This window comes from Podarcis raffonei, chromosome 7, assembly GCF_027172205.1.
Source record: "Podarcis raffonei isolate rPodRaf1 chromosome 7, rPodRaf1.pri, whole genome shotgun sequence".
NCBI classification, from domain to species: Eukaryota; Metazoa; Chordata; class Lepidosauria; order Squamata; family Lacertidae; genus Podarcis; species Podarcis raffonei.
This window is the reverse complement of record NC_070608.1, coordinates 14,464,743-14,479,396: the sequence shown is the minus strand read 5'-3', so window position 1 is coordinate 14,479,396 and position 14,654 is coordinate 14,464,743. Positions and strand designations below refer to the sequence as shown.

General features: G+C 45.7%; 1 protein-coding gene across 4 annotated transcripts; it reads right to left on the bottom strand.

Moving 5' to 3' along the window:
* Window positions 1–1,938: 1,938 nt before the first annotated feature.
* Window positions 1,939–10,567, bottom strand: KLHL38 (kelch like family member 38). Of its 4 annotated transcripts, XR_008331376.1 has the most exons (5): window positions 10,345–10,567; window positions 7,705–9,166; window positions 6,362–6,467; window positions 5,645–5,961; window positions 2,672–2,777 (listed from the first exon to the last, which is right to left on the bottom strand). XR_008331376.1 is itself a non-coding variant. In XM_053395349.1 (4 exons), exons 2-4 carry the CDS (start codon window positions 9,052–9,054, stop codon window positions 2,491–2,493), a joined length of 1,743 nt encoding a protein of 580 aa, XP_053251324.1. In that variant the 5' UTR covers window positions 9,055–9,166; window positions 10,345–10,566; the 3' UTR covers window positions 1,939–2,490. The 4 variants fall into 4 exon arrangements, 3 of the variants coding, with proteins under 3 accessions (XP_053251324.1, XP_053251327.1, XP_053251325.1); XM_053395349.1 differs by lacking the exon at window positions 5,645–5,961 and having other exon boundaries at window positions 1,939–2,777; window positions 10,345–10,566; XM_053395352.1 differs by lacking the exons at window positions 5,645–5,961; window positions 10,345–10,567 and adding an exon at window positions 10,250–10,289 and having other exon boundaries at window positions 1,939–2,777.
* Between the last annotated feature and the right edge of the window lie 4,087 nt (window positions 10,568–14,654).

Genomic DNA, 14,654 nt, shown 5'->3' with positions numbered 1-14,654 from the left:
AGGGCATGTTCTTCATGGCAAAGGCTGAGCTTTATGCATAGCAAGTGTTATGTATTCTGTGTTTTGTGTATGCCTGAGATTGAGTCTGGGCTAAGCATTCTGAGCCCCTGTGCTCTGATTCGATACATGACATCCAATCACAGAACATTTCAGGATTTGGGCCTCTGCCATTAGCCCTTGAACTCTGAGACGTGATTTGCAGCTTGGAAGTTTAGACAGCCAATTACATAGGCAGTGGGAGTGGCCCAGGCTTTCAGGAATGCATATAAGCAGTTGCTTTGCCCCTGTTTCCCAGATATGTACAGTGGTACCTCTGGTTGCGAACGGGATCCGTTCCAGAGGCCCGTTCACAACCCTCAGTGGCACGTCTGTACGTGCGCGGGTTGCAATTTGCCACTTCTGCGCATGCGGGTGATGTCATTTTGCGCTTCTGCACATGCGCAAGCGGCGAAACCTGGAAGTAACCCTTTCCGGTTCTTCCGGGTCGCCGCGGGACGTAACCTGAAAGATCGTAACATGAAGTGGACATAACATGAGGCATGACTGTAGTTCAATAAAGGTTCTTGCTGTTATCACTGTGACTTGCCTCATGGGAACCCACCTACACTTCAGCAAGGTACTATACTGTTACTATAGATAGGTATACTAACTAAAGAAGGGCAAGGCAAGTATTGTGCCCCTTAAGGCAAGTAGTGCGCCCCTAACTGGCACCTCCATGTGGTGCTGCTGCTGCTGCAAGACAGAGCTTTGGCCCAGTGGTTGGACGTGTATGCCAGCCTCCTGAGGCTGGGGCACTGCCACGACTCTCGCTGTCCGCCTGCCTCCCCCATGGATGGGGGACACCGCGTGGCCAATGGATGCAAGAGCCCTCCCTCTCTCAGCTCCTGCTTGACATGCTGCTCAGGTGAGCTGGGCAGGCAGGATAGGAAGTGCCTCCAGCTGGGATGGCAACTGAATAGACGAGACCCTGATTTTTTTTTGTCCAGGGCAATTGCCTCGGATGCCCCCCAGATGCCCCCCATGCTACGCCCAGAGGCTTCATGAGGGCAGGGGCCAATGGTGCACTCTGCACTCCAAAGACCTCCAGCGGTTGGGTGGAAACCACCCGTGGCATCTTGTCAGGCTAGAACTTCGCGCTCTAGGAACTGAATGCTAAGCAAAAGTGACAGATCAGCAGACTGTCTCATTCTTCAAAAAATAAAATAAAAAATGGTGTGGCACACGGATCCCTTTCTGTTGAACCGGGTGGCTTTTGAAACCAGACGAGGAGAGAGGGGAACAGGCAAAAAACTGGGGCACTTATTTATCTTTGCACCGGTTTCTTTCGTAATCTTGTCAGGTCTGTTTAATCAAAAGGAAATGAGAAATGCATTAAAATAATACAAAGGGGAAAACGCTGCCCTTGGAACCATCCTCACTCCTGAAGTTAAAAGAGGACAGGAGTAACACACACACACACACAGGGGTTAATGAGGCCCTGATGTGACAGCATATCCCAACTGGTTCCTGACACCCTCCAACTTCATTTCTCTAAGCTTAGGCAACCTTCCGCCATTTTTTTTGAGGCTGATCTCAAGCTATCATCCCATTCCCACCTGGGGCCTGCTTCCTACATTGGGAAAGGGCTGCAGTTCAGTAGTAGAGCATTTGCTTTGGTTCAATCCTCAGCATCTTCTGGTAGGACTGCCTGAAACACTGGAGAACTGCTGCCAGTCAGTGTAGGAAATGCTAAGCTATATAGGCTAACGGTCTGACCCGGCCTGAGGCAGCTTCTTCCTGCGTTTCATGCCATGGCCCACTGGCACCTTCTACTGCTTTGGAGTTCATCCATGGCTCGCAGTCGCCCAACCATAATGCCTTACTTCTGGGTGCCACTAAGCCCTGCCAAACAGTGTGGAGCCTTCCCACAATCCATTGCTGCTTTTATGAAGCACCATAGAATTGGTGAGATTCTTTAATTGTCAAGAGACACAGCTTCTAAGAAAACAGGAACAGTGAACACTTTAGATATACACATGAAAACCATAAAAAAAGAATCAACAGTCACTATATCTGGATGGGGTTGCTTGGAAGATCTGTTAGAAGCCAATGCTTGATTTTGATCTGCGTCACAACTTCCCTCAAGGGCCCGTTGAGGTTGTGAGGAAAGTCCCTCAGAGGGCAGGAAAGAGGAGATGGGACATTCTGGTGTTTTAGGCAAAAAAATCCAAATTATATCCCTCATGGTAAACCAACCAACCACCCACAAGAAGCTCCGAACATTATGCACAACAGACATTTCATCACACTCAAAATCTGCCACTATGTCATTTTTACCTCAAGATATAGTGGGGAATGGGAGTCCAAACCAGGAACTGAAACCCTAAGGTCTCCACCTTATTTCTTTGTCTATTTTGGTGGTGGCAAGAGTCTACCAGTCTTCTCCATGCAGAGAGCAACGTGGGCCTTTCTAGTTGAAGAGGACAATGCCCGTTTCCCTCAGCCCTCCTCTCACAAGAGGTTGGCATAAGGCACACATTGGAGCGCCAGACACCCATGGTCAAAGAGTCTGTGGGGCAGGTGCCCCTTTGAAGCCCAGGTGTCTGTCTTGGGGTCGTAGCACTCGAGCGAATCGGAGTCTTTGATTTCATTGTCAAAGGTAAGGCAGCGACCTCCGGTCAGATACAGCTTCTCATTTATCGCCGCAGCGCCATGATGCATCCTCCTGTCTTTCATGTCTGCACATTTCACAAATTTATTAGCCTTGGTATCATAAGCAATCACTCGTCTGGTGTACCCTGGGGGGTTTGGGGGGGGGGAGAGAGAGAAACACACCAGACAATTATGAATTTTGCAAAAATCCTTTGCATCGAATGCATAAAGAGGCGGTTTCAGAGTTAGAAGTGCTGGTGATTGTTAATTCCAAAATATTTGAAACCCGGGCCTGGAACACACTTGTGGCACAGATACTGCAGCGCTGTCAGAGCTGTCCATGTGGCAAAACATTTGTGTGAATAGCTCTGTCCCTTTTGACTATGGTCACATGCACGCCAGACATTTAAAACGCTGTTAGTGGCAAGGATTCTCTGTGCACGGAAACGGAAGGAGAGAATGCCCTCAAAGGAAGAATGGTTGATGAGATGGCAAAGCGTGTTCTCCTTCATGGAGAGCACGTGTTGCGGTGGGGTCTAACAGGACATCCCCTCTTGGTTACTGGGCGGGACCATTTGGATGGCCATGACTGTGATTGGGCCAATTTGGGTTGTTGGGGAGATTTTGATGTTACCATTTAGAGGGTTGGCCCAAAGGTTATATATTCTTGGCACGCAGCTTTTTCCAGTCTCTTTTGCTGCGTGCATCCGATCACCCGCCCACCCTCCCTAATTTAGGGCTGTTGCGTTTGACATTGCTATGCCTGTCATGGGGTGGCCTGCTTTTGGGGCAGGGGCCTGGTAGAAATTTTGTCCATTTGGCAGATTGCCATTTGGTTTTTGCCTACTGCATAGCAAATCGTCACAGCTTGTAAGGTTGTGGTTTTTTGGGGAGCAGGAAGTAGGCAAAAGTATGGAGGAACTTCTCTTTCCTAACCTGAAGATCACAGAAATCTAATAAATATTGAGGTGTTGCTGGTAAATCTGAGTTGCTAGATAGCTCAGTTCTGAGGACTTGCAAACGAGCTTTGGAAAGCTCTCTTTTTGCTATATTGTTTTCCTTTCAAACAACTATGTTTTATCACTTAGTGGTTCAACTCAGAACCAATGTAGGTTTAGACACAACTAGGCGATAACATCAAAAAAGAAAGCACCACTTAATTAAAAGCAAGAATCCCATTACTTGAGCCAATGAACCCAGCTTTGTTTGATGTGTATTGTGCAATGAAGACTTGAAATATACTGGATGCCTCCCCCCTTTTTAAATAATGTGTTTGTTATCATTGTGATTTCTCAGTTCCAGCTGCTGATAAGCCAAGAACAACTGGATGATGTTATGGCATACTTACTTGGTAAATGAAAACTTATCGGTAGTAAATCTCTCCACTTTAAAAGAGAATGAATTATGTTTGAAATTAGATGAAATGTTTGTGTGCTTTGTTAAGTAACCCCCCCCCCCAAAAAAAGCTTATGGCTTAAGCTTGTCAGTTGAATTATTGGCACAGAGATTCAGAATAAATACATTTGAAAGTGTTGTTTTTTTGAAAAATCTTCTTTTTCTCATCTCTGCTGCGTTCACATTTTGAGCTCCTTGTTTTCTCTCATACCAAGCTGTTTCATACGTTTTTGTTTTCCAACACAGGCATAAATTTCATAAAGGAAAAAGCATGCACAAAAAAAGCCTTATTCAGGCAGTAAGGTGCGGGAGGCCTAGGTTGGAGAGAGCAATCATTCAAAATCAGACCAGCTGACAACTGATTAGGGGATGGTTTCCCCTTCTTTCAGCAGCCCCCTCTATCATTCCCATATGGTTCAGAAGAGACCCACAATCCTCCAGAAAGGCATTTTCCTAAGGGTTATGTAGCTAGGGTTGAATCTCAAGGCCAAAGTCCAAGCTATGCGCCACAGGCAGTGGTGGAGCAAGTCAGTCGGGCACTTGGGGGGGCGCATGTGCCCTACACCAAGGGGTGGGGCCAGCCAGGACAGGACGCTCCACAGGGTTTGCCTGCCTCCCCCCACTCAGCCGCTCTACAGCTGAGGGGGAGGCGGCAGGCGGACCGTATGGGGCAGCGCGGAGCCTGTGGGAGCCCAAGCCACCGCATCACTCCCAGGAGAGACGCATGGCTTGGGCACGCTGCAGGCCCTGCAGTGAGTGCCGCCCAGCATTTTGTCACCCCCCTCAGTGGTGACACCTGGGGCGGCCTGCGCCCACCACACCCCCTTCCTTCCGCAGCCCCTGCCCACAGGACCCCTGCAAAATGACCACACAGAGTTTTGGATGGGTGAATCTGTCAATTCCGATTTCTCCCTGTTTCTCAATCTTAAATTCGGTTCTCCACATTTCCACACCACAGTGGTACCTCAGGTTAAGAACTTAATTTGTTCTGGAGGTCTTTTCTTAACCTGAAACTGTTCTTAACCTGAAGTACCACTTTAGCTAAAGGGGCCTCCTGCTGCCGCTGCGCGATTTCTGTTCTCATCCTGAAGCAAAGTTCTTAACCCGAGGTACTATTTCTGGGTTAGCGGAGTTTGTAACCTGAAGTGCCTGTAACCTGAAGCATCTGTAACCCGAGGTACCACTGCAGTTTTCAATTTTGTATACCTGAAGGAGCGTCTCCACCCCCATCGTTCAGCCCGGACACTGAGATCCAACGCCGAGGGCCTTCTGGCAGTTCCCTCATTGTGAGAAGTGAGGTTACAGGGAACCAGGCAGAGGGCCTTCTCGGTAGTGGCACCCACCCTGTGGAACGCCTTCCCTTCTGATGTGAAGGAAATAAGCAGCTATCCTATTTTTAAAAGACATCTGAAGGCAGCACTGTTCAGGGAAGTTTTTAATATTTAACGCTGTACTGTTTTTAACACTTGATTGGGAGCCGCCCAGAGTGGCTGGGGAAACTCAGCCAGATGGGCGGGGTATAAATAATAAATTATTATTATTATTATTATTATTATTATTATTATTATTTTAAAATTCTTCAGCATTTCAGTGTAAATTTATCCTAATGTGCACATACTTTTGTCTGCAGTTTTGCCCTAATATGCACATTTGTGCAAAACAATTGCCAGGGGAGGGAGAAGAGGACACAGGAACTTTCCTTCCATAAACTTCCTACCATCCACTTATCTTCAGATCCATGCAGTTAATAACAACTAGGGTCTACCTCTGAATGGAATTACGGGTGGAATATAAAACTAGTTTTTGTACGTGGACAAAAACATCAAGTTCATAAGTCTATGGAAGCATGCAGCAAAATCTAGTTTGGGGTGGGTTTTTCCATGACGTGTTCTGCTTTATTCCTTCTTGGCATGTTTATAATCCTGACACAGAAGACTGTAAAAATAAGGAGAGGATGGACTTTAGTTCTACTATGGCAGAAGGCAAGGGAGAGGGACTTTGGCACCAACCACTGAAATAGCCCCTTTTCTGCCTTGAAGGTTTCAAGCAATAAGCTCCAAGGCACTGCACAATGTCCACACACAGACTTGGCTGCGTGACCAGTTGTGGAAAGGAATTGCACACTGCAATGGCATGCAGTAAAGAAGAAATAGAGCAGTGTTGGGGCCAGCGGTGGGATACACTCAGACTCTAAATCCCAGCAGCCTCAGCCAGCAGGGCCAATGGCCAGGGCGTTGTGGTCATGAGCATCATTTAGGACCTTAGGTTACCCACTCTCGTCCTAGAGAACCTGTGTTGTGAAAACAGTCTAAGAGCACTTAAACAAACAAATTACCTCCAACAATAAAAATCCGGTCTCCAATCACAACTGCTGGTGCGCAGACGTTCTTCACCATTCTGGTCTCCATCCGGAACCACATGTTCCTGGACACATGATATACCTGAGGAACACCCAACACGTCAATGAGATTTCTGGGATTAGATGTAAAAAGAGCATCTCTGATTGCATGCCCTGATTTCATTTCTGAAAGGGAGAGTGACTGCTCACACCCTTACAGCAACCACAACCATCGAACATTGAACAGTCCTTGGAAGAACCATTCCATTGGGGATGTGGAGCAAATCACTGTTTTGGGAACCCCATTGCCTTCATCTCCCTCTGCTATCCCTCCTGCTTTGGTGGCAATGGTGGCATTCCCTCTTGCTCCTCCTCCTCCCGGCTTACATTTTGTTGTTGGTAGAGGCATACATGGAAAAACAGGAAGCTGCCTTTTACTGAGTCAGATGATTGGTTCATCTTACTCAGATTTGTTTATACACTCTCTCCAGGATTTCTTACAGGGGGCGTTCCCAGACTTCCCTGGAGATGCCAGGAAGTGGACCTGAGTCCTTCTGCATGGTAAAGATGCATTAGAGCTTCCTCTAATGTCTGAGATTCAGGTTTGCCTTGCTAAAGTGGCCAGAGGACTTCTGAGACACATGTGCAATTTGCATGGCCTGCCATGTCTACCAATGTTTTGCAGACCACACAGATGTCTTGGGACTCAAGCCTTTGATTGGCAGTTGGCCTGGCCTGCCTGGGACATTCAAAATGCCAGGCTTATATTCACATCAACAAATATACACCCTGAACTACATGCTGCTAAATGAGGCAAGCCTTCTTGGTGGGCCTCTTTAAGAACAAAGACTTTGCAAAGTGTCATTGTGGAAGTTCGTTAAACTCTTATTAATGAATTAATTGCATGTGTAAACAGAAATGAATATGCATGTAGTTTTCTAGAGAAGACAGTTTCTGCTTAGCAAGTGCATTTGAGTGTTTACAGCAGCGGTACCCTCCAAATTCTGTTGGACAACAGCTCCTAAAACAAGCATGACCCAAAGTGGTCGGAGGATGATGGGAGTTGTATTCCTACAGTATCTGGAGGACACTGTATTGGCCACTCCTGAACTACAGCATGGAATTCATGATAAATCATCAAGGTAACAGATAGAATTTTATATTGACAGCTGAGTCTGGGCACAAATCATTCATTACTTTGGAGAGCACAAGAGCAGCCACATGTGGTCAGATCCAATGGTCTCACAAGTCTGAAATCATGTCTCTGTGTATGCTCAACATTGTCTCTAAAGAGGACAACTGGCATCTTGAAGGTGAGATGGTTGAAGATTGGGAGTTACCTGTATTAGCCGGACAGGGTTTTGCATCGTGTCTTCCCCTCCAAAGAGATAGATTCTTTGGTCTTTGGAAGACACAGCAGGATGAAGAACGGCAACAGGCATGTTTGCCATGTGCTCCCAAACATTGTAGATACTATCATATCTTTCCATGGAATTTAGGATCTCCTGGTTTTCTCCAATGCCCCCAATGGCAAAAATATAGTTTTTATAGGCAATGCTCCTGTGGGAATAGCGCCGAACTAACATGGGCTCCACTAGCCTCCACTGGTTAAGTTTGAGTGAGAAGATATAAACATTGTCACTGACTTGGTTCTTCCCATTGCCAATGGGAATGCCTCCAAGGAGATAAACATTACTGTGGACGCTCACGACAGAGGCCTTGTAGAGCCGTGTTGGGTATTTGGCAAGGCTCAACCATTGGTTTGTCTTCTCGTCGTACAGCAAGACATCCCTCGTCGTCTGTTGGTTGTCTTTCCTGCCACCAACCAGGAGGAGGAATTCCCGGCATGAATATCGCCGAGGAACGTGCCACATAGGTTTGATATCTGGAACACTGGTGCTATACAGAGAAAACATCTGCTTTTGGGCCAGTTCCAGGATATTTCTACATGCTGGGGACGACTGAATGAGAGAATCATTGGCAATGAAGTGGAAGAAAAATGTTGGATGGACGTACTGAAGCCTTACTTTCTTGAACAAGTCTTGGATATAGCTTTGCCGTGCCTGGGGATCATGCCTCACCCAAACCATGAGAGCCTCAAAAACTTGTTCCTCCTCTCCACAAAGCTCATCATCTCCAAGATAGTCTATCAACTCCAAAACACAGAGTTCTTTCAGGTCTTCGGAGATGGCTACTTCAGGGAAACACTTCAGAGCCATTGCTTTGGCTTTCTTCTTGAGTTTATCGCAGTGCAAGATCTCCGAGAGCCGAATCAGGCTGAGGCAGTTATCTGGAGCAAGTTGGTCCTGGAGGTAGGCTGAGCAGGCCTCAAATAGCTTCATATACTGGAGCATGGAAGCAGTTTCCATTAGATACAAAATGTTCTCCACTGTCATTAGGATCTCTCCTGTGTAAACGTAGACGATGATGCAATGAAGAATGTTTGAGTCAATGTCCCTGAGGCTGACTTTTTCCTGGCCACTCTCTTTGAAGTTGTTGCAGAACATTGCCTTGAAGTAGGGGCTACTTGAGGCAAGTACATTCCTGTGGCAAGGGATTTCTGTGTCACCCGTACACAGGACAACGTCAGTTAGGATTCTGTTCTTCCGTAAAATGTTGAGCTGCTTTAGCAGCTCAGAGGAGAAATCCTGATCTTTGAAGAGTCGGTCTTGTGTGCATTTCTCTTCCATAGTGGAATCAGAGAGATATCAGCACTGGCCAAACAAGAATTCTTATTGGTGTTTCATCAGCCTCCTTCCCTTGATAGATCACAGTCGAATGGTCCATTTAAACATTGTCCATCTAGAGGAGAAATGGAAGCTAGCTTCATTCACCAGTATAAGGCCAAGTAGGTGAAGGAAACATCACAGAACATCTTGTTTTATAAAACCAAGCAGGCGGGTTGGAAGTCTGGGGTTACCTGGGGGTATTTCTGACAGAGTAGAATAATATACAAAAATTAACATGCATTACAAGACAATAGGGACAATTAGTGGCTCAAGCACAAAGCCTGAATCAAACAATTTCTTCATGATAAGTATCTCTTAATAAATGCATGTTTGCCTATCATTCCCATGAAGCACTTACAGTTTAGTATCTTCCATCTCAAACCCCTCAGCCCCATGTCAATATTAGTCATTCCCAAAGAATGCAATTCTGGCAGCACGACATAACAAACTAAACTCCTCGAGCCTAGAAATCTGTAGGGGGCGGGGGGAATGATATATTTATTTATTCCCCAGTTGCTTTTGCTTTCATATCCACCAAGAATAAGAGCAGTAGATGCTCCCTGCTTTACTTGGTGTATGCAAAAGTCTGCTGGAACATTTTCCCCTGCTCACACAGTATTACATATTTGTACACAAGCAAGACATCACTGGAAAAAAAAAAGGATGCAATGTTTTATCTATTTTTAAGAAAGAGCCACCGTTTTAGCTTATACTGCTTGTGGGGGTGAGGGGAAGCGGGGGTAAATAATATAAGTTATCTCCTGTCCTAGGGAGAGGAGGATAGCTGGCAGATAACTCTGCAAACCACCACTGCAGCCTCCTTCTAATAGCAACAGAGGAAGCTGTTTTATACCCAGTAAGACCATAGGTCAGTTCTATGATCCTAGTGTTGCCTGGGCCAGTATTGCCTACATTGACTGCTGTCGGCAGTCTCAGGTAGAACTCTGTCCAAGTCGTACCTGGAGGTGCTGGAGATTAAACCTGAGAGCTTCTGCAATGCAGAGCATGTGCTCCACGATTAAACTACGGCTGTTCCTCACAAATGCAACATGAATCCAACATACATGCAACATACGAGCATCACAAACAAAGCAATTGGGGTCCTTCCCCACAAATGCAATATATATATATATACATACATATATAAGCCATATACTTTGCATGGCTGGTTAAGGCCTAAATGCAGCAGCAAAAACACACAGCAGGCAAAACTGTCTCCCAGATCTCTCACATCATGGCAGAGCTGTTTACCTTATTCCTTCCCTGCTTTGGCTTGTTTATTCTCTGCTGAAACTTTCCATGGCTAGGCTCATGAATATGAAGACTTTTGAAAATTTGCTTTTTTTTTTTATAAAAAAGGAGCTTGAGATTGTTCTTTCACTGGTGAAAGATTCATAGGGGGAGTTTTCTGGGTTTGTTTAGTATCAAGGCACTGTCACGGCTCTCTGAAGGTTGGCTCATGAGGTACCGCAATGAGGCACTGTATACATTCCTCGACTAAGAATAGTTGCCCGTGTACTTTTTCCTGTGTTGTGACATGTGACTTTCCAGTTGCCTGCTGCAACGGCGAGGTGAACGGAACACAGCGCTACTGAGCATGCCCAGAGGGTGTTTTTCTGGCAAGTGTTTACATACGAAAATAGACATGGATGAAGGATGGGGCATTTGCAGAAGCCCTGCTGGAAGCAGCAACAGGGACCTGAAGTAAACTACTAACTCGAGAAACTTGTAAACAATCTGTAACTTCTACAAGCTTTCTCGCTTCTTCGTTCACCCCTGTTTAGCTATTAGATTATGTGGAGATGTAAAGTCAAGTCCTATGCTTCTGAATTGTTTTGATGCATCCGCTGGAGGGAAGTTCTAATAGTATTGACACGATATTGTAAAGAAATGGGAGGGGTAAAGGGTAAAGGGGACCCCTGACCATTAGGTCCAGTTGTGACCAACTCTGGGGTTGCGGCGCTCATCTCGCTTTATTGGCCAAGGGAGCCAGTGTACAGCTTCCGGGTCATGTGGCCAGCATGACTAAGCCGCTTCTGGCGAACCAGAGCAGCGCAAGGAAACGCCGTTTACCTTCCCGCCGGAGTGGTACCTATTTATCTACTTGCACTTTGACGTGCTTTTGAACTGCTAGTTTGGCCGGAGCAGGGACCGAGCAACGGGAGCTCACCCCGTCACGGGGATTCGAACCGCCGACCTTCTGATCGGCAAGTCTTAGACTCTGTGGTTTAACCCACAGCGCCACCCGCATCCCAAATGGGAGGGGTGGATTGGGCTAAATGACTCACGGGGTCTCTCCCCCAACTCTGAGATTCCAGTTGTGAAGAGAGACTGCTGAAGATGTCGAACCAGTTGGGGAAGCATAGCTTGGCAGATTTCCTTTTGCTGGGAGGAGGAGCCTTGGAGTAATTAAAGAGATGGCCAAGCACTGGCAGTCAGTTGCCCTTGGAGCTAACAGTCAGAAATCCTTCTGGAAGGAGGCATGAGCAGTGACTACATTATTACATGAGCACTGTTCCACAGCATTTGATATTTTCATTTACATACATTCAATCGAAATAGATGGGTTTATGAAGCAATTCTATATCCTCCCACCATGCTGACGAAGAATTCTACGAAACAGTAGTCAATATCCGGAATCGCTGTTCAGTGTTGGACATCATATTTGCTGAATACACAAAGCTTCACAGCTTGTCTTTCATCATACAAAGTCTGGTACCTCGCTTCATTTAAAGATTTTCAGAGACTTTGAGACTAAAGATTTCATTTTGTACTTGTTATGGTTTGAAGGAATTCTATTGTCTATTGCGTATGTACATGGTCATCGTGTTGCCTAGACATTGCTGACTTTTATTCCTCCATTGGCTGGAGGTGATGTCATCAATGCGTCAACAGATTGGTCCGTGGACATTTCTCTTTTGTGAGAATCCGGTGTTATGACATTGGGGGTTCCTTAGAAATTTACCCGGGGAGCAGCATCAGCTAGACTGTTATTGCTGTGGATGGTCCACCTGATGCTAAGCTTGTACATTTGTGTGTATATAAGAAATACCTTAAACCTTCAGTGGCTTTCATTCCAGGAAAGGGATGTAATGTGTCAACTGAGTCCACTGAAAAAAATTCTGTGTTTGAGTTGATGGGATGGCTCTGTAGCCCATTGCAGTCACCATCATATGATGAAAACACACCTTTTCTCTCTTCTTTTCTATCTGCTTTCACATGGACTAGGCGTGATACCAAAGACTTCTGTAAGACAGGTAATCTGGGCTCTGGGGTGACCCAGCTTAGCTACCTACCTGGGGCTTCATCCCACTGGCATGCTCACCCAAAGGACTTCACCCAGCAGAGACTTGGGTGAGCTAGGCTAGATGCAGTAGACAGGCTAGATGAACCCAGGGTCTGAAGTGATGCCAGACATCCCTATAGGAACTTCATATTGCCAGTGTGGCTTCAGGAGGAACCATAAAGTACATAGGTGCCTAACTGTTAGAGATGCCTCTCAATTCAGAGTAGGCAGTTTGTAAGTTGTGTTCTTATGGTTCAGGTGATAGCCATCTCCTCCAGCCAATCCAACTTCAAGGTGCAATCTATCCCCTTGTCACTTCCATGCATTTTAAAACATGGGTTTGTAACTGTACGAAGTCTTGTGGCATCTTTGCTTCTCTCTTCATAAGGTAAACAGACAAGAGTGGTTGGTTGGTTGGTTGGTTGGTTGGTTATTTGTTTGTTTGTATGTAAAGGGAATGAGAATGGAGTTTTCTTTTCTAAGGCTGTAGATATGCTACAAGTGACTTATATGTGTTTGGGAAAGCTACCAAAAACAGGTTGAGAGGTGATAGCAAATATTGTGGTCTTTGTTGTTGTTGTTGTTGTTTAGTCGTTTAGTCGTCTCCGACTCTTTGTGACCCCATGGACCAGAGCACGCCAGGCACTTCTGTCTTCCACTGCCTCCCACAGTTTGGTCAAACTTTTGTTGGTAGCTTCGAGAACACTGTCCAACCATCTAGTCCTCCGTCGTCCCCTTCTGCTTGTGCCCTCCATCTTTCCCAACATCAGGGTCTTTTCCAGGGAGTCTTCTCTTCTCATGAGGTGGCCAAAGTATTGGAGCCTCAGCTTCACGATCTGTCCTTCCAGTGAGCACTCAGGGCTGATTTCCTTCAGAATGGATCGGTTTGATCTTCCATGGGACTCTCAAGAGTCTCCTCCAGCACCATAATTCAAAAGCATCTATTCTTCAGCGATCAGCCTTCTTTATGGCCCAGCTTTCACTTCCTTACATCACTACTGGGAAAACCATAGCTTTAACTATAAGGACCTTTGTTGGCAAGGTGATGTCTTACAAGGCTATATTAAACAGATCTTACAAGGTCTTACAAGGCTATATTAAACAGATACACCATATGCCAGAAAAAAAAAATCACATACAATATTTAACCTAAAACACTTTTGCAGTTAATTGCATCAGACCCATTTGTGGGGTGCAACACACCTTGACAACATTTGCATCCTGAGGCTGAAATTTTGATTCAGACCCTGCTCTAGCAAACCCCACCTGAACTCTGACCCACATGTTCAAATTGCTTGCTATTGCTATTTGCGTTCGCTCGACACCTTAGACCTCTCTGCTCCCCTGACAACCTCCAGTTTCCACAGAAGGTACTTTCTAATTACGGCTGTCTGCCTCTAACGGAATGAAGACCCTGCTGGGTTCTGAGGATCCCTGCCCTGCCCTAAGGGAGGTTATACTTGCACCTACTGATATTACATATTGCATGCAGATGGTGTGCTACAGGGCTCGTTTGAATTGAGAGTAACATGTGCATATGCTGATACATGATGCAAACATGGAAATAATTGCTACAGGAAAAAAACCCCAGTACTATAGTGAGGAAGTCTCTGACCATATGACACCAATCATATTTGCTGGATTGATTTTTGTCCTGGACCAAATAAGCCAACATCAGCAATTTTTGTTCCCATTTCCATTTCTGTCTGAATTCTCTGACATCCCTACTAATGTCACATGTAATTTGGACCCTTAGCAAAGCAAAATTCTGAAATGGAGCTCCTGGATTCATCAGACACCTATTAATTGGAGAGGGAAATGTGTTCAGTTAATCGTTGGTATCCACAATTACTCCAAAATGATTAATATGCTCTAAAAGAAAGGATGTCTGCTCATATTTTCTTTGCTCAGTTGTGAAGCTCCCTGGGTGGCCAAAGGGAACATCAGCTGAGGCCTCCTCACAAAAGAAATGTTGATAAAAGGAGACAAAGCTGTGCTGCAGACCTTGGAGTTGGACTAGGACAGGAAATCTAAATAATGGACTGCAGTAAATAAATACACCTGGATGCATTCATTTCCCAATTGCACATTAGAATATTACCAGATGGCTTTTAAAAACTCATACCCTCCAATATCCCACAGAAGAAAATCAGGTTGCATGACTTTGGGGGATGTGCTCTCATAGGAGCCAGGTGACTGCAAAACAGCATGCCCCCCCCTCAAAACGTGCATCTTTCAGGGTCAAACTACTGCAGGAGCCAGAACAGGACATCTC

What these genes read in the sequence shown, in the direction of transcription:
- KLHL38 (XM_053395349.1), bottom strand. Translation starts at nt 9,054, where the DNA reads ATGGAAGAGAAATGCACACAAGACCGACTCTTCAAAGATCAGGATTTC. An exon ending in ACCCTGTCCGGCTAATACAG is followed by an intron (nt 6,468 to 7,704) that starts GTAACTCCCAAT and finishes GGTGTTCCTCAG; the next exon opens with GTATATCATGTGTCCAGGAA. An exon ending in CCGGATTTTTATTGTTGGAG is followed by an intron (nt 2,778 to 6,361) that starts GTAATTTGTTTG and finishes CAAACCCCCCAG; the next exon opens with GGTACACCAGACGAGTGATT.